A 27315-nucleotide genomic window follows, 5' to 3' on the forward strand; every position below is an offset into this window, starting at 1 on the left:
GTGTATGGAGCAAACACTGTAAAGTGTGAGGGGAAGTAACATCATCTAGTTTTTATATGATGCTTAGAAGTGTGGTAGCTACTCACTATGAATTAAAAAAACATTCTGAATAAGCATCTTATGTGATGCTGCTCTAAATGACAGTTGACAAAATATGTTAATAGTGGGAGTAAAGATAAACAAAACAATAAAACAAGGTAAAATATGTAAGTGGGCTTGTGTTTGAGTTCAAAGGCCACATCATTTACACCTTGACAACCTGATAAAAGAGACGATTTCTACTGGCTGCAAGCTTTACAACTTCCCATGTGATTTCAGTCCCTGGCTTTACAGGAGTTAGGATAGGAGTAAAGTAAATATTTGCTTGCAGTTTCCAGAACAGCAAAGGTGACACACATTCTAATACATTCCTTATATCAGCACTAAAAGTTATGCAAGCTTCTACATCATCACAAGGAATGTATTTGTTTAAAATAAACAAACAAATAAAGAAAGAATATCTCAATATATCTTCAGGGAAGATCTCTCAAAGCACCTAACCACAGAATCCCCATCTGGTACATCACAGGTGTTCTGTGAGTAAAATGAGGATTTCATTATCTAGGATAGCCTATACAATATATTTCACAATCCCCAAAGTTAGCTGCATTTTTTACCATATGGTCTTGATTTTTCTTGTGTTTACTGGCATAGAGTCTGTTAAAAGTAAGTTTTGTAAACACAGAGAGATGAGAACTTGGCAATTACATTAATATAGAACTTTTTGGACAATGTATTTTATTCAAAGAATTTTGCCATAACTGTTAAAAGAAGAGGTTAGGAAAAATAGGAGAAAATTACTTTTTCTTATAAAAATAGAAATTTTTTTCATGCACAAGTAGAAAACAGAATCAGATAAAGTTTATTTAATATGCTTTACTGCATTGCATTGTTCTTGTAATGTCATATGGATTTTTAAAAAATAATATACTGAAATATTGAATATTTTGAGCAATATAGACTGAATATTATTTCCCTATCTCATGCATCCCTGAGCAGTTATGTTATTGTTAGGTTCACAGAAAATTGATTCTCAGTATAATACTAATCTAAAAGACATTATATATAATTCCTCTCCCGGGCACTCTAAAGAAATACATTGCATAATTCCATACTCTAAGATAGTTTTTAACTTTTCCTTTAACAAATAAGAACAAATAAAGAATCAATTATTTTTCTGTAGGAAGCTTTTTCTCCCGTCAGTTAAAGAACCACTGTACTTTTCCTGCTATAATTTCCTGCACTGAAATGTTCTCTTTCCCCATTTGAAACTCCATTCCTAAACTCCTCCTTCGAGTGCTGTACAGTCAAAAAGACCTTTAAACTTTCTTAGGTCAACTTTGTTAGACTGAGGATGGAGTTCCTCAGATGGGCTTTTACTGCATATCATTACTGCTATAGAATCCATAATTTTTCTGTGATGTATGCAACATTTATACATCAAACTATAACTTCTTTTATGTTGTCTTGTGATAGCAACATATATTATTCATAAGTTCATTTTTCTTCAGTAACATAGAGTCATTCTAAAAAGAAAGGTGGGCCCATGCAAACCTCATAAAATTCGACAAGGCCAAGCGCAAATTCCTGCACATACCTCAGAGCAATCCCAAGCACAAATACAGGCGGGGCAATGAGTGGATTAAGTGCAGCCCTGCAGTGAAGGACTTGGCAGTACTAGTGGATGGAAAACTGACTATGACCCAGCAATGTGTACTTGCAGCCCAGAAAGCCAACTGTATCCTGGGTTGCATCAAGAGGAGTATGTCTAGTAGGTCAAGGGAGGTGATTCTTCCCCTCCACTCCACTCTTGTGAGACCCCACTTGTAGACTGTGTTCAGCTCTGGGGCCCCCAATATGTTCTTGCTCAAGTGAGTCTAGAGGAGGGCCATGAAGATGACCCTTATGAGGACAGGCTGAGTTAGTTGGGGTTGTTCAGTCTAGAGGGGAAAACTCCTTACAAGGAGACTTCTAGTACCAAAAGAGGGCCTACAGGAAAGATGGGGAGGGACTCTCTATCAGGGAGTGCAGTGAGAGGATGAGGTGTAATGGTTTTAAACTGAAAGACGGTAGATTTAAATTAGACATAAGGAAGAAATTATTTCCTGTGAGTGTGGTGAGACACTGGCACAGGTTGCCCAGAGAAGCTGTGGCTGCCCCCTCCCTGGCAGTGTTCAAGGCCAGGTTGGACGGGGCTTTGAGCAACCTGGGCTAGTGGGAGGTGTCCCTGCCCATGGCAAGGTCCCTTCCAATCCAGACCATTCTATGATTCTGTGATTCTATGAAGAAAACAAAACCTGAATTTCATATCACATAGAATCAATATATATACTGTTATATAAAAGGATACCTTCAAAATGTATACTCAAATAGGAAGAGATCTTAGTGAAATAGCTCTTTTATTAATGCTGGTTTTAATTCAGATCAGAAACAACACTAGGAAGGCAGAGCTGGTAGCCCTTCTTGAGCCTTTACTCAATAAAACTTTTTCTCTTGAATCTTCAAGGATTTACTTAGCCATAGTTTCCAAGGAATTTAATATATTTTTTGAATAATAATTTTCAAAATTTGACCCTGATGTGCATTTTTCTGGACAGTCAGCAGAGCACCATGCTATACAAGTCCATTTCTCATTAAAGACAAATTTTAGATTCTTCTTTGGAGAAAGAGATAATGGTTAAGTCACTCTCCACTCGTCATAAAACAGCTATAAGATAATGCACTTGCCCAGGATGTATGAGATAGGTCATTCCCATTCTATGTCATTGTCAGTATGAGAGGGACTGAAACTCACATATTCCACCTCCTCGGAAAAACTGATTACTTAAATTCTTAAATAAGTGTTTGCAGCATCAAGCTGTTGTTTAAAAAATTATCTTCAGCAAATATATCAATAGCACTTCACTATGGTTTTGAGGGAAATTCTTGTGACTACAATGCTTTAATCTTAATTCAATGGCATTTTAAGGTGTTATGTGAGTTTAGAATATACTTGCCAGATTACATTCTTCCAGAAACTATCTAAACAGTTAAATATGTGATATACAACGAGGCATTTGGCCCAAACAGGACAGCAATGAGTGATGAAGATTTCATTTCACAATGATATAGCCAGTTACATCTATTTTCTGGTGAAACAGTCTGCTAGGGGCTCTTGAGAATGTAAATGGATTGATAGGGTTTCAGTGAGACTGAGGTAAAATTGATGTACTAAGGTTATGGTCTAGGCACCTTAAATGCTCTTTTTGGATCTCACCCTAGAACCATTAGAACTCTACCAAAAATTCGATACAGCAAGGAAACATTTCTAAATCACAACGACTGGCTGTGATCAAGTACTGAAGTATCAGTATTTACATTAGCTTAAGTGAATTTCCAAAACTGACAAAATCTTTCAATAGCAAGTAAACTCTACTTCCACTTGTTGTGACCTGTTATAGAAATCAGTTTTGTATTTATATGTTTTGTTTGTTTTTTTGTTTTTTTTTTTTTAAATTATGCCTTACTTAGGAACTTTTATAGATATTCATCTATTGTATGTACAGTAAGGTACCATCATTATTCCTCCTCTACAGGACGTACTGAAAATTTGCCAAACATTAAATGTTAGTCTGACAGAGAGATATGTTTTCATCCATGATATGTGAGACTTAAAAGTTCAACCAAAGTGTAGAAATAGGAATTAAGTAAAATAGAAAGACAGTTCCATTATATTTCCATTATATGATATAGTTGAGTAAAATTGGACTAGAATTCATACCTTGCCCCAAAAGAATAATTTAATTCCTTGTGCTGAGCGAAGTGCCCGCTGAGTTTTCTATTACTGTAGCCACAGCAATTCCTGTTTCAATGATCCAGCAAAATGGAATCTTCTTCTAAATACCATTTCCTTAGATAAAATAAGCAATTAAACAGCAACAACAGAATATTTATACTGTCTGTTATAATTACATCTAAACTGACTAGTTTCTTTGATAACATCTGCCTGTGAATATGTCTTTCTGTGAGGTTTTATGTTTGTTTATGTGTGATCAGTAGAAGGTGTTGAAAACAGCATTACATACAAAGGAAATGCCATAATGATCATCAGAAACATTTGGACTGATAACAGATGTTTGTTCTAAGCCTGACAGGGTCATAAGAAGCAAGTATCTCAGATATGAACATCACGTCAACATGTCTTTATGCCTGTATTAGCATAACCTTGGCAATACTAAGTGTCCTAGAAAGGTAGCTACAAAACAGTGATCCATGTTTTACATGAAGAGAGAGAAATTGATGATAAATTAGAGAAATTAACAGAAAATTGTTCTTTTGAGTAATCTGGTACAATAACATAACCAAATCTAATCTCACATATATATGAAATGATTGGTTTTGGTGGAATTTCAGTCGGGGCACAACTATGGATTATATCTTTAAAAGTATTTAGATGATGAAGTTACCCACTCATATAGCAAATGCAACGGTTTTTCAAAAACTGGAAACAGGGTTTTTTCACAAGCACGAAATCAACAGAATTGTAGAATCCCCCATTGCATTCATCCTTCTTCACAATTTTACAGTTAATAGTCAGAAAAAAGTCCAACACAGCACTTTAAAATATAGCTAGTGGATCTATGTTGAGAGAAGCGAGTAATATGTGTTCAAACATCGACAGAGTATTTGTGTGCATCAATACACTGTTCCAATCAGTGAATCATACTTTAAGGAATGGCATTTCTGCCATCATTGTTGCTTTTCCGTCTTTAAAGTATGATTGGAGTGAATGTTTTCACCCAGCACTTCCAAATATAGTTTCTCCTTGAATATTTGTCAACTAAAGTAATGAAAAATGCCCATGAGATACTTCTTTAAATGTAATATCAGAAGCCTCATTTAATCTCATATGAAGTTAAATCTTTCATTTCCACATGGTGGTTTGTTTTTTGTTTGTTTGTTTGTTTTTTTTTCCCCCAGGAATTTTACGGTTGTTAATTCAAAAATCATCGTTGTTACTATACGACCCGAGCCCAAAACTACAGATTCTTTTCTGGAGATAGAACTGGCCCATCTGTCTAACGTAAGTACAAGGATAGTTGATATGTTCTTCCAAGAGTATTTATCAGATCATATGAAAGAAAGAAGTAGGGTTGTTTTAAATACCAGGTAATGAAACCCAGTTTAACTGATAAAACTTAAGTCCAGGAACAGTCTACCCTACTTTGAAGGGAATGTGTAACTGTTTCATGCATGTGTATGTGCAAAACAAAATTAATTGTTGTTCTGTGATTTTTGAGCTTTTCATTAACCATCAATTTCTACCTATTAACTGCTCTGATGGATACAACTGAAAATGTAGTATTGTGCTGACTACTTAACCTTTTGCTCCTTGCATAGGTCATAGAGCTACATAGTTCTTCAGGCCTTTCTTATTTTCTTTCATTATTTTATACTCAAAAGACAGTTTTAACCTACCCTGTTGTAGCAGACTTTGAAAAAAAAATGCTCTGGTTTCAATTTAGCTTACAATTCTTATAAATGTTTGAGATTTTTTTGTGCAATTCTTTTTAATTCTGTACTTTTCAGCCTTTAATCTCACATTAAAAATGTTTTAAATCTGAAAAAGGGGATTCTGTGTCTAACTATATGAAAAATATTAACAGTTTTTCTTTCTGCTGTCAGCAATCTCCCAGCAGTCACAGGGAGAATAAAATAAATCTTCTGCAGGAAATTTTTGTCATGTACGATGTACAGGAAATAATGTTAAATACAAGCATAGGAGTAATTTCTGTGAAGGCATGGCATATGGGCTCTATTTATGTTGCTAAAAGTTAGATTTACTTTAAATAAAGTAATAAAAAGATGATTAGAAGAGACATAGTTACTAGATCTTTAGTAAATAGTATTGTTATCTAAAAGACTGTAAAGCTGTCATTTTTTGTTCTAAATAGTTGCCAAAATGGTCATATAGGTACAATTCCACTGAAGGAGTTCCAAATATTTCATTCAGTAGCAAATTTGGATTAGTGTCTCTGGGTAAAATTATGAAGAAAACTCTTCGAACTCTAGATCTTTAATTTATATTTTACTAAAGGTTAGAAGAAAATTACTGCTTTGCCATCAGTGGTCATCATGACCCACCATTCAGTTCCCAAAAAAATACTACAAAGAACAACTCAGTGAAATTTGCTGCAAAGACAAGTAGAGAAAGAGAAAGGAATAGAGGGACATAAACTGAGCTCACTTCTACCTTTCAGTAAGATTAGTTTATTGACAAATTGTGGAGATTTTGTTTTTTACGGTTCTCCGTTTCTATTTAATTTTAAAATGTTTACGGTGGGTAGGTTTAGGGTTTTGTTTTGTTTTGTGTCCAACCTAATATATCTCCATCATATATATTAAGAAAAAATATCAGTCTTTAACATAACTTCTGTTCCTCTCAGAAATTTCACTAAAAAGATAATATTTGCTAAAGTAGACTATAAATTAATCCTATATATAAGAAAAAAAAAAAAAAAAAACAAAAACAAAACAAAAAACCAAAAACCAAACCAAAAACCACACCTTTGAAATAAAACATCTATTTTGATCTTGCTAAGATCATTATTAGGAAGAGTTTATGGTATTACTCAAAGCTAATTTCCATTATTTTAACAATGATTGTGGGGCTACTTACATGAGTTGTAGATAAGAAATATTGAAGTATGACAATTATATTTTGGAACTAGAATTATTGTTTGCAAAAATGTGGGTAACAGGAAAAAAAAATGTTGTTATTATTTGGGTCACTTATGCTAGAAAAGAAATTAAAAAAAAAAATTAGTAAGCAACGTGTCAGCATTGGGAATATTTGTATGTCAAACACAAGCTATTAAACACAACACAGGCAAGACTAGACTAATGAAAGGTTGAACCGCTGTTCCCAAAAGCTGAAATTCTAGACAATTCTTAGAGAGGGATTTTTTTCATCTTTTTTTTGTTTTAATCCATCCCTTTGAGTAATTTACAGATCAGGTTTTTGCCAACTTTCAAAATCTTGGAAATGAACTGAAATTTCATTGTTACAAAAGATCACATTAGAGACACTGATTGTCACCTTGCTTTGTCAACCTTTCAGTAACAGACTATTAATGAGTATTGTATTAGCTCATTTTTTGACAAGGCAGAAAGACAATAACCTTGCCAATAGATATCAGAGACTTTTTTTTTTTTTTTTCCGTTTGGCTCAGTTTTTGTCTTATACGTTAATCCAGAAAATCATCAAGTACTTAGAAAAAATTTCCAGTCACACACAGTACATTTAAATAAGATTTCAATCCACCTGTATGTAAGAGTCAGATCAGCAGATACAATGACAAAATGTTGCTCTAGAAAATCTGGGAATGAAAACCAGTTTTAGTCTTTAAACATATGGTGATTTTTATGTTCAAGTCTTAGCCTCCATAATGGGACTTTGATCTAAAGAACTAAGGCTGTAGTTGCATAGAAATATTATTTTGTAATTTTGAGTGTTTCTTGCCTTCATAATATAATTCTAATCTTCTTTGGTATAATTTTCTCAGCTGAAAACAAGAATTTAGTAAATTATATTACTATAAAACAAGCTTTATGTGTCACATACATTACTACTAGTTTTATCTTTTTGTATCTTTAGTGTTTAAACATATATTAATGGCTGGCAATTAATCATATGTCAATTAAATAGATTCATTATTAAATGGAAAATAAAATACAGACATTCTCTTTCATCTGATTATTTTGAAATGGTTCTTCTTGTTATTCTTGTTCTTTTCAAACATTTGTTCTTAAAATGCTGTTCATCATTAAGAACAGTTTGTTTCCAAATTGGTTTCATGACTAACTTCTAAGCAACCTCTGGATCATGCCTACTAATGTATAGGAGTATACCTACACATTTGTTCTCTTACCTCCCCATCCACTGACCAAATTCAGTAGATAAGAGATTATGAAAAATGATGGGTAGATGTGATCATTTATTAAAAGTTAATGTGTTTAATCCACTTTAGCCTTAAAAATCTATTCACTTATTCAAAATTTATCATCATTGCTTCATTTTATATCAAAATTAGCCAGTTCATTAATAAAACCAGAGGATTACTTTTTTGGAGGAAGTGTAAATCACAATTACATGTGCTGTTTGGAATATCATATGGTATTTGGATTTGCAGAGAGATTAAAATATAATAGTTGACACAATGAGAATGTGAGTTGTAATGCATTAGAGAACATGGTATTTGGTCTTGCGCACTGTGAACATGTTGAAGAATGTGATCACATTTTTCCAGTAGCCTGATTAAAGAGACTCCAAAGTAATCTTTTTAAAAGTACACAACTCAAACAAAATCCTATTTGCTCCAGAGAGATTGTGAACTCTCACCTCCTGACAGCGCAGAAATTTACTCCAGGGACACTAAAGTAAGGAGGCAGCGGTAGCATTGGACATCAAGCTTTCAGTGAGATTGAAAACCCTGGCTACAAAATACAGTTGGCACTGTGCTGCATATCTGTCAAAGTTGCCAATCACATCTTGAAAGTTCAGTTTTATATGCCAGGCAGAGAGACATATACATAAACACTAACACACATACGTCTGTTTTTGAGATATCCTGTACTGTAGTATATAAATCAGTACTGAAACAGTTGTAAACATTAATGAACACAGTAGCTGCTTCCTTAGCTGCAGCTAAGTAATAACTGGCAAGAGCTGTGATGGAAGATTACTGCAGAGAGCGTTGGCTCTTGGAGGTAGCTCAACGACAACAGTGTGAGGAGACATTGCCAGTGTGAGGCCAGACCCAGAATGACTGTGAAAAAAGCAACAGGTTAAGGGTGAAGAAGAAAATAGGAAGACAGGTTTCTTGTTCTTGCAGTGCTTGAAGAGTGTTTCATCAGGATTTCAAAAGGGGAAGAAGTTCTGAAGCTACTGTGCCCTTGCTAGCTGCCACACCTGGCAGAGCGAACCCTTACACAAGACCTTCTTAAGGAACAGCAGTAATATTTATCTTGTTTTCCAGGTTTCTGCTTAATCTCTCATTAGTGACTGCAATGGCCAAGCATACTTCTTTTCTTTTTTTTTTCATTGAATACATTTCCAAGAGAATGAAGCATGTGATCTGACAGCAGCAGTTTTATAGTGTTTCAGCTTTCTGCAAAGGCTTTTATTTCCCTCTATTTTGTAGATTTCTTTATAATGGACATTTTTTCTGAAAGTATTTCTGTATTCTTTCTAATTGCACCATGGGAATAGTGAGCGTAAACCATATGATATCTGCTGCTAGGAAAGACATGTCTCAGATCAATGTCTTATTACAATTCAGCTATAGGAGTACTTTTTTTAATATGCATATAGCTATATCAGATTGCAAGTAAAATTTCTTCACCCAGTCTTAGGATACAAATTAATACTCCCTAATGATGACATTTTGCAAAAAGGTTAATTCTGAACTGTCATTCCATTGTTCTTGATTCTTATCCTTCTATATCCTCTTCTATCAAATGTATCTGAAAGCTTTTGGCTAATGGTGCAGGACCTGGCCTCTGAATCTCTGAATTTTCCTGTTGTCCAGTGCTTTGTCCTGTGCCCTCTTCTCCTTCCTCTTCTTTATATTATAAATACTTCAGGGAATGAAACATCTTTATGTATGTTTGTACAGTGCTATGTTAATATCAAGTGCCATAAGTATATGTTGGTTTTAAATATTCATACACTCATAAAATTTGATGCAGTCAGCAAAATACTGAGGGAGAGGATCAAAACTTCCCTAAATGCCTCTCTCACAAGCATCTTCAGAAGGTTATTTTTTATCTTTGACAAAGAGGTGGATGGAAGAAAAATATTTAATGGAATTAAATACTGGAATTCTTCACAGGTTGCTATGTTTTTTCTTGAAATAAAGCACTTTTCAGAATTAAATATCAAGGTGTTTTTTGTTTATATGAAATCATATTTATATCTACTGCACTAACACTGTTCATGAGAACTACACTAATGTTGACATAAGCAAATAGTGTGTTTATTTAATCTTTCTTCAAATCACTTGTGATTTTGTTAAAAATATTTTTTTATTCTGTATTTTATATCTGATTTGTTTATGTAGTTCTGACTTCTGGGAATATTTAGTTGAACAGGATGAACAGGAATACTCTTTTGCAGTTTTTAGCCAGTTAAGTAATTTTAAGTCAATCTGAGTTTTGATAAAGGAAGGTTTACAAGATTAGGGATAAAACTTGAACTTTATTTTTTTCTTAACTCTTCCTAGGCAGGAAATTAACCATGATTAATAATAAAGACAGTTCAGTTTCAAAAAAAATTAGTCAAAGCTTAATGATGTGTAATAAACTTAGATTTGTATTCTGTTCTAAATCAAATCAGAAATCTTCCACGGACTTCAGAGAGGTTGGAGCTGGAATTGTAAAGCTCAACAACAAAAAAATTATTTTCAGCAAAATTATCTGCTGATTTAGGACCTAACTGACAAAAGGACTTGTGTATTGAATGAGGAGTCATCTGAAATCCCAGCCTCCAGATATTTTGCCCAACTTATGCTTAACATCTTTAAAGGCATTACTGGTTTTGACATCCAGGTTCCCAAGGGGCCTAAAGTTCTGCTTCTAAACACAACCAGAAATGTTCAGTGAAGTCAAGACTCTTAACAGATTAACTCTTATATTTAAATTCTTCTAGGATATCATAAATAGACAACTTTATGCTTAACTTATCTAAGAGAGAGGGAATATAGCAAATCCTCTGCTTTGAGGTTTGAGTACTTTTTTAATACTCCATGAGAATTAACCTTTTTTCAGTTTCAGTGGTATCAATCCGAGTATAAGTGTGATCTTGTAGGAGGAGACCCAAATAAATGTTTAGATCAAGCATGGCACATTTTTTTGTATACCAGTAACTAATAGATTTGTTTGTTTTCTTCTTAGGGCACATTGAATCCCTACTGTGTGCTGTGGGATGATTCAAGAACGTAAGTGACAGATGTTTACTTCTATTGCTATGGCTCAAATATTACAAAGTACCTAACAATATTTAAGTAGCTGGTCAGTAAACAGGTTGGTACAAGGGCAGGGAAAATGAACCTTTCACAGAGTGAAAGGACTAGATTCTCCAGTCACTTGACTTCCTTTCTGCAGCTATGTAAATTGAAATAATACAATATCTCACCAGGAAGAGATTACTCACATAATGATTTTAATCTTCTTTTTCAAGATTAAAATGAGGATGTCTAAGAACTGTAGTTCCTTGATGGTAGTTGCTGGGCAACAAGTGAGTGGGTAAATGATCAGACACATAACTAAGGAAGGCTCGCATTTGTGTTACTGCAGGGAGAAATCTATTTTTCAAGTGATGCCCACAGCAATCTTCATTTTAGTTCACACAAATTTTCTTTTTAGTTTAGTAAAATAATAGCTGTATGCTAAACAGTGAAAGCTTGCTAGCAGTCTTCTGCTAATTTTTTCAGTGTGTCCCTTCCGTAGCAAAACAAAAAATGTTGCTGTAAAGAAGTAAAGCAGTAAAACCAGTGTGGTTTAAAAAGAATTCCAAATTTATGCAGCTGTAATTTGCTGCATTAATCTTTCACGGTAAATCTCTCATTGAAGCCATGGTGAACTTGGCCTAAATACTGGTTAAATGTTTCAGGAAGGATCCCTATATGGTTGCCATACTAATTTTTTTAAAGAGTCTGTTGTACTTCTTGTCCAGGTATGTTATGTATGTCTTATACTACAGACTCATCTACAGTGTTAGAAATTGTATGCCTATGATTTTGTGAGTGCTTTTATCCTTGAGCCCAGGTTTACATCAGTACACTGATGGTTGAGAAACAACGTTACAATATAGAAATGAGAAACTTTGGACATTATATTAGAAATCATTCCAAATACAAGTAGTACCATGGTCTATACCTCTACAAAAGAATCATAATGCAGTTATTTGACAGCAACTTCATAATGTTCCATTTCTGTAAAATGTGTGGAATCAAGCACATGAAAGACTTGATATTAGGTAATATGTATTTAGTATGTATGTAATAAGTGTATAAATAATTACATATGTTTCAAATATGTATTATTATGTGCACATGGAATGCAAAACATTTGAAACGTTTCCTCTTCACAATATTTTGTGCTTGCCACCTGTTTTGCATACATTACTCGTAGTACTGTTTATAGGGAAATTTAGTGCTACATATAAGTACTCATTTCAGTATGCTTCAAAAGTGATTTTCTGAAACATCTAAAATTTACATAAAGCTTACATAAAATAGTTTGAGGTTTTGAGGGAGAAACATGCTTTTCTATTCTGAAGTGGATCTTTTCTAGTCATATTATTTAAAAGTAGCAATTGAAGATGTTAAAGTATTTGAAGATTTCAGGTATTCTTGGATATTTATCAGTTTTGAAAAGTGATATGAGCCATCAAATATTCACAATAAGTTAGGATATATCAGTAAGGTCTGCATGGACACCATTGTAATTTGTTTTACACCTGTATGTGTGTTATTTTAAGAGAACGTTACATTATCTTTTACCTGAGTGTGTAATAGCAAGAGCAAAATTCTACTTTTTTCCTCCATCCCTCAGGATAAGATCCTTAATGTTAGCTGTGGAAGCATTAGTTGATTCATGATTTTATTTTTTCTAATGTTTTTTCTTTTGGTTTTGAGCATTTTATTTGTATTTACTCAAGAATAGCTCAGAATTTGTATTATGACACCATGAGTTTAAAATGATCATGAAAGGTCTATAATGCTCGACTGATTCCTATAATTTATAAATCTTTATGAATAAATATGTTGAGGACCATTCAATTGATTAGGTGCCCCTGATGATGTTGGGTTCTTGGTAGCTTGTTTTTCTTTTACTTTTCCACTTTTTCGTGTCTCAGAAATTAGCCACTCGCAGCAGCAGGCAGCTGGATTTGATGGATCATGTGCCTCATACACATTACAAATCCTATGGAGCTGTGCTGTACTCATGTCCTTCAAAACTGGGTAATTTTTGCATAACCAGGTTTTGGCAAGCATTTTGGAATAAACCCAACAAAAAGTAGTCTGCTTTTAGCTGAAGGTGCTTAACTAATCAGTAGTCTATGCTGAGATGGGTGTTTTAAATTAAGTGCTTTTCAGATGAAAACTGATTTTATCATTGTCATACAGCCAGCAGTAACCTCTAATGGGTTTTGCCACCTTTTTAGCCACTTCTCCCACATCTTTATCTGCATGCATTGCAAGTTCACATTTGGTAAATGACACTTCCTCCACTTATCTTGTCAGTTTAATACTTCGCCAACAACAGGAGAAGCTTTGTCTACCTGGGCATGCTTCTCAGGAGACTGATCAGTGATTACAGTTCCCTGTCATCCATCCTTGAAGAAAGTTCTGGATCTGTGAGCTCTTTAATCACACCAGGTCCTCAAACTCATCCTACTGCCATTGCTACCTGTGATAATTTGGTCATCCTAACTTGGGCAAAAGCAATTTTAATCCATTCTTTCTATGAGATTGGGTCGTTCTTCCCTGTGATGATATTTTATGAGTTTTTCCATTTATCAAGCTGGCAGGCTTGTGCCCTCTCCATAGGCAACGAGTCAAATGTGTGTTCAATGTTTAGACAGTGAAAATAAAGAATAAAATATTATGTCATGTGTTATAAAGGGCAAACTCAAATCCAATAATTCAGCATTTTATTTCAGTTGATTTTCACAAAATACAGAGCACATCTGTAGGTGTTTCCTCTGATACTTCCAGCTTCCCTACATGAAGCTGGTAGCATCAATGGTATTTAAATGGTGATTTTTTTCCCCTCAAAAATCGGAGTGATATCTTCATCCATTCATTTCAGAAAATGTATTCTAAACGTTGCCTTCAGTAAAGTCTTAGGATATGTCTGCTTCTCCTTTCAGTGCATGGGAAAATGTGTAGAATATTTGTAATGGATATTCTGAGGACAAAAAATTTTGTTTCCTTAAATCAAACAAACAAAAAATCAAGAAAGAGTCGTATATTTTCGGCTTTACATTGTCTGGCATGAAAAAACTATCCCTGCTGTCAGGAACTGCTTATGATACATTAATTCCAGTGTCTCAGTCCACAAAGAGTTTTAAAAAAAAATTTGGTCAGGTATTAGACCTGACTTTTGTACCCCACAGAAGTGATTTTAAAGATTTTAAGATGAAACAAAACTTCTGAAAGCTTTTCTTCTGTCCCTCCTACCTTTCTGGAAAGGAAAAGAAGAAGGGAGAGGCAGACAGCAGAGATAGTCTAAACCAGCAAGTAATCCAATGGTTAGAGCTTGGGGACCTCAGGAACTGGCCTTTCCATTTTTTCTCAGTGTTTAAAAAAAGTGTGTTTCAAACTCCTCAAATAACAGTTAATTGAGGAGTTTGAAACACACTTTTCAGCCTCATAGGGGCAGACCATGCTCACTGCGCTGTCGGCTCCTCTGGAGTGTGTTACTTGCAACGTGTCCCGCTGGAATTCTGCCATATTATTTAGGAAAATATTCATGGGTTAGGGAGCTGATTCCCAGCACCTCTATATTTAATTTTACCACTCTTTCCATGTGTTTGTCACCATGCCTCACCTAAATCTTAGCCGTATCACTGTCAGTGTTTTTTCCTAGCACTGTTTCGCTTTATGTAAGTCTAGGCAAGGCTATGTAAGACCATGGGATCAAAGAATCCTTATATGCATGCATACATTTCCATTTAAATAATACAATCTACTGTGGCAGTTTTGTAGGCTGAACAGTTCTCTTGAACTTTGTTGGATTTTCTGATGCTTATACCTGCGATATGTGCCATAACAGAGTTTGTATGGAGCTCTGGCATTCATGAAAGTTTGGCCTGACAGTGTTATTCACTTGCCTTAGTGGACCCAGCCCCTGGACTCTTGAACCAGGGCCCAGAATTCAAAACACAGTAACAGGCTGGAAGCTAGGTGCTGCAGTATGGAGCATTGTGAGTACCACCCTCACATGCAATCCCCAGCTAACACCATCACAATGAGGGCGTGGAAGATGGGGTAAACAGGTTCAGTCACTGGAAGGAGGTGACATCTCACATGGGAGCTTCAATAGTTACAGATCAATTAGCAAAAAAATGCAGCTGGTGTTCATTCTTTTAGAAATGTGTTGTACGTAATGTGGGCACACGTCTTCTCCACAGGACAGTGTCAGTTGTTGCTGGTGTGCTTCACAGCTGTGTGTGGTGCAACATGACATCTCACAACACTGGTTAAGGAAGGGGCTTTAGTATTCTGGGGCTCTTAACTTTTATCTATTAACTAGAGCTTTTAACTATTTTTCTCCCATTGTCCCTAGATACAGCTGTGGAGAAACAGTCCATCTAGGTTTTTGTTCAATGCAAATAAAGAAAAATCTACCAGTTATTTCTGATTTTCTCACATATTTGCCTATAGGGCAGAATGCAACTCAGATTTAGGATATAAGCTTGCATGCATAGCAGCAAAACAATTTTTTTATTTTGTTGCCTTACGATAAAGTTGAAGGAAATTCTGATCTGCTTTGTCTCTCTCCTCTCCATTTTGTTTTTTAAGACTACCATGATGGACCATTACAGTTATTCTTTGTTTGGCTTAGCCTTGCAAACATTTGAAAACATGTTCACGAAAACTCCTTATAAGTCAAAATATCTCAAGCTAATCATCAAATAATTAGAATATCCTACATCAGAATTTTCCTCTGGAAATATGAAAAGTAGCCTCCCCTTATTTATACAACTTCACAGTCATATTATTTTTGTCACCAGGAAGACATGGAGGAAAAATACTTTTCTATAAGTGAAATAAAAATTGAATGAGAGTAATTTATCTAAGTATAGTTTGGGAATGTGGGCCAGCTGAAGATTTGCTTCTTCCATTAACTTCTAACAGACTTGTTGGTCCAGCTTTTCAGTCAGATTTTTTTCCTGTTTTTCAAGGCAGAAAATTTTCTTTCCATGTTAGCTTCTATGCCTATGTTTGTGAATGCAATGGAAGATTTAACATTAATGAACTTATTCAAAAGGTAAATGCCTTCTGGACTAACTACTTTTATGAAGAACTTTCCATAATGGAACCTGTGTAATAGCACACTACATAATCTTCTGTTCCTGATAGTTTTGCATAAAGAATCAAAAGACTCTACAGAGTCATATTCTTTTTCATTAAAACAATATGGAATTAAAAACCTAATCCAGACTTCCTTGCAGACAACCAAAAGGCTTTGTCTGGTTTGAATCAGATCAGATCAAGTGGCAAACTACTGCTCAAGCCATGCATTTAAAAATTTCAAAATTTACAAACTACTAAGATTATACTGTAATGCAGGAGTACTTAGTTCTGAAATATGTAGGTATTGTACAATATAAAATGAAGTGTCTTTATGTTGAAAAAGTCAGACCAAAATTTTCTTTGCTTAAATCGTACACAAAATGAATCAGTATATATGGGAGGAATTCATAATTTAGTTCTTTTTTATAACACTGCTCTTCACTAACACCTACACGGCCATGAACAGAGCTTACGTGGCCTGCTGAGATTTATAGCAAAAAAAGGAAATCAAATTAATTCTTGCTAATAAGTTCACTTTCTTTTTAATTTTTACTGGGTGATTAATCAACTCCATTTGTTGAGAACTCAATTGCTATTTATTGCTTTTATGTAAATGTAGATTTTCAGAAACTAAAAATAGTGGTTTCTTGTAATATCAGGCAATTATAATTCTGAAATGTGAATTAGAAGAACTAGTGGTTGTATCTTCATAATCAAATTTAAATATTTGAATTGGTCTTTTGACAGATTTTTTTAGTGTATTGTGAGGGCAGAAGATAATTAAGCAGTTTGAATAAACTTTAGAACAGAAAATAAATTGGTTATAATTTGGATTTGTATCTATGTTTCCAGAAAAATTGATGAATGTTACCAAGTCAAATAAAATGTAATCGTTGTTTTCCCTAGTAATACCTTACCAAGAAATGCAGCACTTGGGATCTGTGAATCCAGCATGGTGCTGGACTTGGATTGACTCTTGTAGGGGAAAACAGTGTTCGCCAAATCCAATACAGCTTCCTAAAGTACAATATAGCACAATTACAGCTGTGAAAGTTTATCAACCTTTCTCATTTATACCATATAACTCTAAAAGTGTGTTACATCTGTAGATTTAAAAGCAATTTAACACAGAGATTGGTATCATCCTCCTTGGTTTACAGATAGGTGAATGAAGGTAGGTCATAATGAAAGCAAGGCTGTTTGTCTAAGGTCACTCATCAAATCCTGGTAGAGTTAAGAGTTCGAAATTCCTGAGTCCTAACTGAGAATGTGCTCTAGAGGTTTTCAAAGCTGATATCTTTTCCCTGCCATGATCCAAATCTCTAAAGTTTAAATAGTTTTATAATGATATTTCTGGTTTTTACTTATTCATTCTGATGCCCATCCTGAAGAATTTAGCTCAATTTATCTAACAAAGGTAGTGCAGCAGCACTAAAGGTCCTTGTCTATTATGCCAAACTTAGACAAAAAGTCTACTTGCATCACCCAGGAAGATGAAAAATCTGGGGAATACTGCTTATCCCTGTGAGAAGGAGCTGTAGGAAGTACCCTTCTCCCATTCTCTCTCATTCCGTTGACAATAGGGGCACAGTTCATGTGTGTAAATTGCTTGTAAGTAAATTATGTTGCATAGTTTTGCAAAGACATGTATTTGTCCCTTTTAAACTTATTTACAGTCAGTACAAGAAAGACAGAAATACAACCGTTACAGATAAATCTACTTTTAGTAGTTAGATGACGATAATATAATATAATACAACACATTTTTGAGCATTTGCAGAGCATAGAAATGCTTCTCTTCCAAATGCATGGATCTAAATATGACTGATGTCTGCTGAATTGCTAACTATTCTCTCTGATAAATCAAACATCATGTAATTCATCAAAGACTGGTCTGTATTTCTACAAGAACAGTGTTTGTATGGCAAATGACCTTAAAAGAAATTTTTTGAATAGTATTTTGGAATGCACTTTAGAGGTCATACCCTAGTGGTTCTTGAATCGTCAACACTGAAATCATATCTGTCTGATAAAATAGTAAAACACCATCAAAACCAATCAAACACATGTCCAGTTTAAATCTGCCATATTTTATCAAGTGCTGTCACAAGTATACACCTTTAATGCTGTATCAGCATCTCACTGACCTCCTAGGTATCTGTACACAAAATTAATCTTTTGCTGAATCTCTGTGCCATAGTTGAGCAACATGAGCAGATTCAGTTAAATCTCTCCTAAGACCAGTCACTAGAGGGAAGCAAAGACCTTCACGTGCCCATCCATGACGTCAATCAATGTTTTATACCCTCACTGACAAAATCTGGTCAGTATTTAATCTAGAATTTTTGAAAAAGGCCTATTTGGTTCAAAACCTATTTGGTTTTTAAATATATATATATATTTCTGGACGGTTGACTCCCAGAGGCCATTGTAATTTAAAAATGTTATTTTTTAAATTATTAGATATTTTCATGAATGATGACTTAAGAATCTGAATCTAGCCAAGAAGTTTTGTGCCGAGTTGGTAACGAAGATAGATTTAAGACTTTGATTCTTTACACATCCCAATATTCAGAAAAATGCATTGAAATGTTGGTAGCATAGTAACAGTGGACTTGCATCATTTATGTGCAGCAAAACCTAAAATAAAATATACTGGTTTATTGCTGTCTTTTTGTTGATCCTCCCTTAGTTATCCATGCTTCCATTCCATACTGTTTTGTCTGTGGTACTCAGAATCTTACCCTGCGTAAACAGTTCTTTGGTGTGTGCCAGGTAAACAGATCAAGAGAACATCAAGTCATTAAATGAGGACTAGTTCATCGTGCACTCCACTTCAGCACGGAGAAAGCATAAAGTGTATATGAACTTATATTTATCTTCCAATTTATGTTATATGTGGGGTAGTTTTACCATACACTATGTTTTTACTGGATTTAATTCAGCCCTGCTTAATGAGAGTACAGTTCAACTTACCATTCTCTCCGATGAGCTAGGCTGGTTGAATTAATTTAAAGCAGAAATGGTAGAGGCCAACTTTACATTTTCTGACATTTGATTAAAGGAATATACTTGGTATGAACTGAACTTGCCATAAAATTGAAATGTCCAGAAACAAGGATAAAATATTGAAAATAATGTTTTGGGGTTTATCAGTTAAAATTCGGAATGTTTTAAAGATCGTAAAGACAATATTTATACTTGTTACCACTTAATTTGAATAGAAGATATTTTATTAAACTTAAGCTATGCAAGATGGCCAGATCTTAATGAGAATAATATAAACGTATATTAGGATTTAAACAAGTTTAAATGGAAGGTAATATGCTAGATGAACAGCTTCAAGCAAAGCAATTTCATGAAAAAAACCCTGTTGTGTTGAATAGCTGCTAGATTATGGCTGAATAGATTTTCAGCTGAAAGCATGGTGTATTTGTGATGATTTTTTAATGTTATCATCATCTTCTCTGATAATGTTGAGTAAGAGAGATTTCTTGCATATCCAGTTAACTAAATGTAATATACAAAAGCATTCAAGTGCATGTGCTGGGGATAACATCCTGCAATCCATAGTATTATTCTAAGCAATGGAGAATATAATATAATTCTAAATTTCACAGGCTATGGTTATGATTCCCAATGCTACATGTTACCTAATGATGCAATTTCTAGCAATTGTCTTCTCTGTTCCATCTCCCCATAACTCTATGGAAGCAGAGGAAATGTTTGTCTTTTAAATTACAGAAATATATTTGCATATATCAAAACCACGCAATGAGATGCCATCATGTTACTATCAATTCATCATTTAACATAAATATATATGTCAAGTTTAACAATAGATCCATTGAAGGCCCAGGTTTAAACAGCATGCCAGCTTGGGACCACAGAACCAGAAACACTCCTGCACAAATCCAGGAGTTATTCCATCAAGTTGAACAGCAATAGTTCAGGCACTGCATATACTGACGTGTAGAGCAATACAGAACCAGAAAAAGGGATCACTCCTTATAATGAATTTGATATATTTGGGTGCTTAGCATGTAAAGAGTACATTATTTTGACCAGAGGTTTATACTACTTCATGACTGCAATTTTGACTGCAATATAGATACATTCAGTGTATTTTTAAAATATTGGTGAGTACTTTCTTTGATATATTCTCAGTTTTAAATGGTTATAAAAAAAAAGCGCTATGATTTTAATATAATACTAACATAGCTTAAAATATAAATATGTCAACTATCAGATAATAACACAAAAGATCTATTTAAAACGTAAAAGAATTATTTCATTCAAACAACTTCTGTTTACATTTAGCCAACATAGCGTCATGCAGCTATTACAGGAATTCTAAAATGAGACAGAAAGTCAGCAGTATTCCAGAGATATTCTATATCTTTTTGAGTATCTTTTATACTTTTGTATCATGTTGTAGCATGTAGAAGAAAAAGTCAACAGTATCTTTTTCTATGCACATCATTCATCTTCAGCCCATTCTTCCCCCCCTTCTCCTTTTTCTTGTAAGTGGACAGTCAAAATTTGACATTTTAGGTACACAAATTGTGTGTGTACTCACACACATACTTCATCATTTCATGTATACAGATTGAAATCTTTGAGGAATAAAGCATGTAAAACATATTTATCCCCACCCCCCTATGAAGTACAATTGAAAATATGAAACATCATTTTCATTACTGTACTACATAGAAAGGCATGTTCTGCATAGTGCAATATATATTTATCTGATGTCAGATTCTACATGTTTTTATTTATGTTAAATAACATATACCAATCTTAAATTAGATAACATACACCTTAATGTGAATTACATGGTATGTTCTTCATTGTAAATGCAGGAGAAAAACTATGATAAATTTATCAAAACCACATGTCTCTCTCTCCCCCCTCCCCCTCTTTCAATCAACTTTCCATGTACAATCAACTGCTGAGAATATGTTTTGGTTTTATTTTTCATCTGAAGCAGACCATTCTGTTCTGGTATGGTAATAGATTTACACAACAAAACTCTGATCAGACACAACTTTCTATTCCTCTGAGTTTTTTTCCAGTAAATAGAAAAATTTTAATCAGAGTCAAGGAAATATGCAGATGTCTAAATATCATATGACTCAGTGTTTCAGCCAAAATTACAGAACAAGGTGCTTTTAGGTCCACAACCCAATGACCTAGAATTACTTATCTTAGTCTAGAAAATACCTAGCACTTGTAAAAGAACCCACATGGTCCTGGCTTCACTCTCATCTTCCCATAAAAATACCAGCATCTCTTACGTGTCATTTTAAGGAACCACAAAAGATTAGTGTGTAGGTGCACAACTATGTAAGAGTGATGATACAAGTTGAAATCACAGACAAAAGACATCTTAATCTTGGGAGAACAAAGCAGCTGCTTGTTCAGACAGTTGTGGGGAAGAACCAGGGAGGATTGGGAGTGAGGTGAGAAGTATTTTTCTTACACGTTCTGCTGTGTATGGAGTTTCTATATATACTGGGCATGCTGTTTTAGAGATATTTTTCTTTTACAACCTCTCTGTGCTGCTGCCAGCTCAAACTGTTACCCAAATGTCATTTTTTAACCTATACAACTATTTTTCCTTTTGGTTTGCCTAGATCTTTACATTTTTAGTTTATTTTGATTAATGCAATTGTTCCTGAGAAAACATAGATCACAAAACCCAATAAACACTCGGGTCAGTGTTTTGGAGATGTGAATAAGTTTTTGATATTATTTGTATTTGGTTTTGAAATCAGTAGTCAACCTTACAGATATTTTTAATACTTTCCCTTCTGGAGTTTATTTTGTTTAGATTAAGAAGAGGTGTCTTACAAATGCAAACTGATGCAAATGCGAAAACACTATCTTGTTAACATGAGCAAAGATTCATGCACTTTTTTTTTTGGCCAGATTTACTGCATTTCAAGTGTCCGAATTAAGTGTAGAAGTCTAAAACATAGGCTATCGAATGCAGCAGGTTGATTTCTTTTCCTTGAACTTGGTGTCAAAATGTCCCAGACAACCATATGAGATGTAAGAACTAGAAGAAGTGACTCGCAGCAACTGAACAAGACACTTACTCTTCGCTGTTAACCAGACTGTACCAGAAATCTGCATAGAGCTAGGAAATTGGAAAGAATTGATATGTAAATGTGTTTGAATAGGCCCTAGAGTTGAGGGTTAATATATCAAAGGCTCAATTTAGATGTCTTAATATATCTGTGTAGAACAATTTCAGGATATATCTACAAGAGCTAGAAGAAACCTATGCCCTTCAAAGCAGGTGAAGGAAAAACACCGTAAGACATCTCTAGTACTATTGTATGTAGGAAAAGAAATCAATTGTTAACAACAGAATTAACTGCAAAATTAAGAAAATTAAATGCTCAAATGCATATGTGTGCCAGTGCCACAGTCATCGGGTGCCTACTACAGGTAAGCTGTCCCCTAGGCTCTATAGATTGTACTGACAAGATCTCCATTGACTCTGATAGAAGCTTAGACACCTTGAATGCCTAGAGGTACCTTAATTTAGAAGTTTCTATACCAAACTGAATCCTGCCCTATGTATCAATTTCTACCTCAGGATGTGGATTACCAAATTGTGTCCTTGGGGTAAACACATATTTAATAAAGAGATCAGGATGACCTTTTGCAAAATATCCTAAGGTTAAAGTCCTTGTGGAATACTAGGGGTTGTAAGCCCTCCTCACTCCGAGGGTGTTCAAACTTTCAGTCTTCCCTCTCCAGGAGATTTCCCTGACCATCAGACTACAAGCAATGATCTTGTAGAGCTGCTTTCTTTGCAAGCAAATTAGAAAGAATAATAAGCATAATTAAAAATATTGAAAATATGCTATTGGTATCAAACTCACTGGGTATAGAACAATAAATTTCAGAGTAAAGTCTGTAGGTTTTGGAGGTGGACGTTTTCCAACTTTGTAATTCATCATTAAGTTCATAGTGACAATCAGTGACTCTATGGAGAAAATATCCTCCAATAGCAACATACAAGGTATCAGTATCTTGTCAGAGGACAGGCAACGCATTCAATAAAGCTAATACTGGAAATACGAAATGAAATTGATTGACTTCTTTAAATGAAATAAAATGAGAAATGAGCCCTCATTGGGACTAAGACATGCTATGAGACAGAGTATTTAGTTTCTAAACAAAAAAAGCAAGAATCAGGGGTTTACAAAATAATGTTTTACCTTATCTCCACTCTAAGGTAAGATAATAAAAGATGGGAATTTGTGATCGTACAAGGTTGATTATGTTCCCAAAAGCACTTGTGAGGCATTTTCTGCCTTCTTTACAAGCTTACTTATGAAATAAAAGATCTTTAATATATTATCAGCCTTCCATTGTGTTATCATAGTTACAAAGCAGAGACTACAATGAAGGTGGTACACAGTCAATCCATTCTCATGACAACATCTGTAATGAGAACACAGAATTCTCTGATATTTAACATCTGTGGCATTTTCAAAACCATAATCTTGCCTAACTTTGTGAATGCCATAGCTGGTATTGAACAGACTTTTCAGTATGTGTTTACAAGCACTGTAGTTCATCACCAATGTGCAAACAGCCCCAGGATTTCATATATGTGACTTTTTTTTTTTTTTTACTGCAGCTCAACATTTTGTGTGGTTTTAAGCAGTTCTGGTTTTCAGATTTCAATTACTGTCATAAAATGCATGTACCATTTATCATTTTACACAGGCAAAGAATCAATCAGGCTAACACTTTCTGTTTATATGGTTCCTCTGCCTTTTTTCTTAATAATGAGAAGGTCTGAAATTTGTGAAGCAGAAAATCTAGTCTCATTCTGCATAGTGACACAAATACAGAACACAAACATCTCATGATGTATTAATGCCTATTGCATCTTGGTACTTTTGATTGCCTCTTACATCAGTTCCTAAAGGCTAAAACCCCAGAAATAACCTTTTCACTATCTTTCTTAATTGAAGTGGGTGATGTACTCAAAGCTAGAACGGAATGGCTTACATCACACCCCTCTCCCCTACCCACTGATCTGGCACCTTCATTTTCCTATGTATTGAAATTAATTTAACAAGACAGATAGCACTCACACATACAAAGTAGAACCTATTTAAGTGCAGACATCCTGGTTTCAGGGATTACCTGTGTCAGCAGACAAGACTACATAGCAAGAAAACTAATTAACAATACGTTATCAGAAGCATTATAACAAGGCTTTCATCAATTCCTTCTTATTAATATTCCAAAATTGGTTTTCTGTACCATGCACTGAATAATTCCACATGGTATCAAGTTTGGGTTTGGCTTGTCTCAGTTCTCCCTTAAACCTCATATTTTAGCCTCTTCTTCAGTATGTTGTACAGGACATAAATTCTGATCATCGTTAAATCACATTTTTTTATTACATTTCATGCAGTCTTTCCAGAAGGATGTGTAAAAATAATGAAATTTTAGTCTGAGGGATATTTTGCCCTTTACAATAATGTAATCAGTGAAATGTGTGGAAGCTCCCAAGCAGTTACTTGAATGGTAAAAAGGCAATGAATAATATGAGGATTGTATTTATTTTCAGAAAAAAAGTGTTCTGATTTCCAAATCAATATTTACTTACTTTGCTCTTGTGCAAACAATTAGTTAACTTAGAACTATTCAATTGAAGTTAGTTTTACTTCAGTCTATGTGCTTTTTTCCTCAGTCTTTTGGGATATTTGCATATAAAGTAATTTTTAAATACCAAAGTTAATGTACCTTGTGTTTTCAGCTCGCTCTCCAACTGGGTGAAAATGCTAGAATTTTTACAAAATACAATGTCAACGACACTTGTAATTTTTTTTCATCACCTATGAGAAGTATGGATTAGCCCCTATTGCTAATTTTTAGTGGAAAAATGTAAAACAAGACCATAATATAGCAAAATGCTCTATAGCATGTATTCAACTTGATTATATAAGTAGGTTCATTATCTTCAATCTGTATGAGTTTAGTTTGATATCTGCACATTAAATGAGCTTGTCTGTCAAATTATTGGCACTGTTTGTCTCCCTAAATTGAAGCTCTTGCTTTGCTGAACTGAAAGTCTATTATTTATCTGCTGAAAAAAACCTTCAGTAGGTAGTTTAAAGTCACAATACAATTGTAGCTGAAGTTTAAAAGAAAAAAAAAAATAATAGCAAAAGTACTCCTGTCTTAAAAAGCATATTTCAAGTAAGGACAGAGAACTATGATGCCATGCAAACCCTTGGGAATCTAAACAGACATGAGTAGTCCCATTTATGGTTATAAAGAAATAGTTTAATTTTGGATATTGTTGTATCTGATATCTGCTTTTGCAGGAAAAAACTGTTTCTAATACTCTTACTGACCATCAAAGTCCTCATTTTCTATTTTAATTGTACACTTCCTTCCTCAGTAAAACTACAGAAGACCCATATAGAAACCTTTGAACAAAACCCACATTCATCAACAGATACAGTGGAGAATTTAATACACTGAAACCCTGTGCTCAAATAAGGGCAATAGAAGTACAGCACTTTTCTGAAAAGAGACTGCATCAGAATTGCATTATGGAGTATCATATTCTGTTTCAGTGACTTCCATTTAACTTTGGATGTGTTTATCACTAAGAACAAACAAACAACAGACAAACAGCCTATTCTCACCATAAAACCTCAGTCAGAGACCTGAAAGTCAAGCGATCTCCTTTCTGCCTATCAGTAATTATTCCCATTGGTGTGAACTGCTAGTAGTGGTAAAGATGCACCAGAGCTGTGCACTATGGGATGATTCCTCATGTATTGAAGTTGCACATTTGTCTAATTCACTCTCTCTACTTACAAGACGACTGTGATGCTACAAGAACTGCTGCTGCTGCTACAAAGATGATACTTGTATCCTAGCCCTTGTCAGTGTAATTTTAAAAAGGAAAATAGTTACCACTCTACAAATGAGAAATCTGAATCCCGGATATGCTTGTTTGACTTCTACAGTGGTCAAAAAGTAAGGAGAGGGCAGAGATGGATGGTGAAGCCACAACATGTTGAGTCCATGTGAATTCCCAGGGAATCTTTATTGCTGAATATATAAGAAGTCCCTGAAACAAGATTCCCACACTTTCCAGAGAAGAGGCATCATTATTCGGTTAGGATAGCTCTCCCTATTGTTCTCTGCCCCTGTGAATTGTATCTTTATACGCAGACTGTGGCACAATTCAACGGGTTGTAAAGGGAATGACCTTCAATCTAGAGTTGCCAGTCCCAGAGATAAGATGCTTCTGAACTACTGGCTGATGAGGACCTAAAATCCAGGTCTCCATCTTAGGGGTAAAAGGTGTTTGGGGCAGCACTGCTTCTATCTTTCTGGCAGTTTCATTTAAAAGGGAATCAGCTTGTCATCTGTATGACAACAGTTATCTGTGTATGGAAAGTGGTTTCAGGTGTCAATCCCTGTAGATGCCAACAAAGTTGAATTTTAAACATTTCATTTACTAGTTTTCTATTGATTGTTTTATGTGTGCTTTACTCAAGGCTGCTCATGAATACTGTTCTCAAGTGCCTTACTCTCCCTATTCACTGCTCAAAGAAACTTAAACATGTAACTCTAAGGTTTGTGACTTTTATTCCCAATGCCATGATTACCATGTTATTTAAACACATGGCTTTTTTATATCTACCCCCCAGCAACAGTTTCTCTGGTCTCTGGGCTGGCAACAGTCCAAACCTGAACTGAATCAGGCCTTTTCTTGTTCGTCTTTTGGTGCCTTTTAAAAATCAGATGAAACTCAGAAAGATTTGGATGTTTTAGTTCACAAAGAAATAATTCTCAGATGTGATTTTCTTGTTTCACAATTTCTCCTGAGACCCACATCCCACCAGAGTATTAGATTAAGATTTCTTAAACACGCATCCTGTGAATAGTCTGACTGAAATCTACAGGGGGGCAGTACTCAAGAATCACAGAATCTTCTAGGTTGGAAAAGACCTTGAAGATCATCCAGTCCAACCATTAACCTAACACTGACAGTTCCCAACTACACCATATCCCTCAGCGCTCTGTTGACTCGACTCTTAAACACCTCCAGGGATGGGGACTCCACCACCTCCCTGGGCAGCCCATTCCAACACCTAACAACCCATTCTGTAAAGAAATGCTTCCTAATATCTAGTCTAAACTTCCCCTGGTG

General features: G+C 34.7%; 1 protein-coding gene across 5 annotated transcripts in view; it reads left to right on the forward strand.

The window, feature by feature from the left end:
- Positions 1–27315, forward strand: part of ADGRB3 (adhesion G protein-coupled receptor B3) — a 478609-nt gene that overhangs the window by 275931 nt on the left and 175363 nt on the right. For all 5 annotated transcript variants that reach the window (XM_074895819.1, XM_074895821.1, XM_074895820.1 and 2 more), the window contains 2 exons: positions 4999–5101; positions 10972–11015. In XM_074895819.1, coding sequence (XP_074751920.1) covers positions 4999–5101; positions 10972–11015 — 147 coding nt within the window. The remainder of the gene's footprint in view (positions 1–4998; positions 5102–10971; positions 11016–27315) is intronic.

Source organism: Athene noctua, chromosome 1 (genome assembly GCF_965140245.1).
Source record: "Athene noctua chromosome 1, bAthNoc1.hap1.1, whole genome shotgun sequence".
In the NCBI taxonomy this organism is placed as follows: Eukaryota; Metazoa; Chordata; class Aves; order Strigiformes; family Strigidae; genus Athene; species Athene noctua.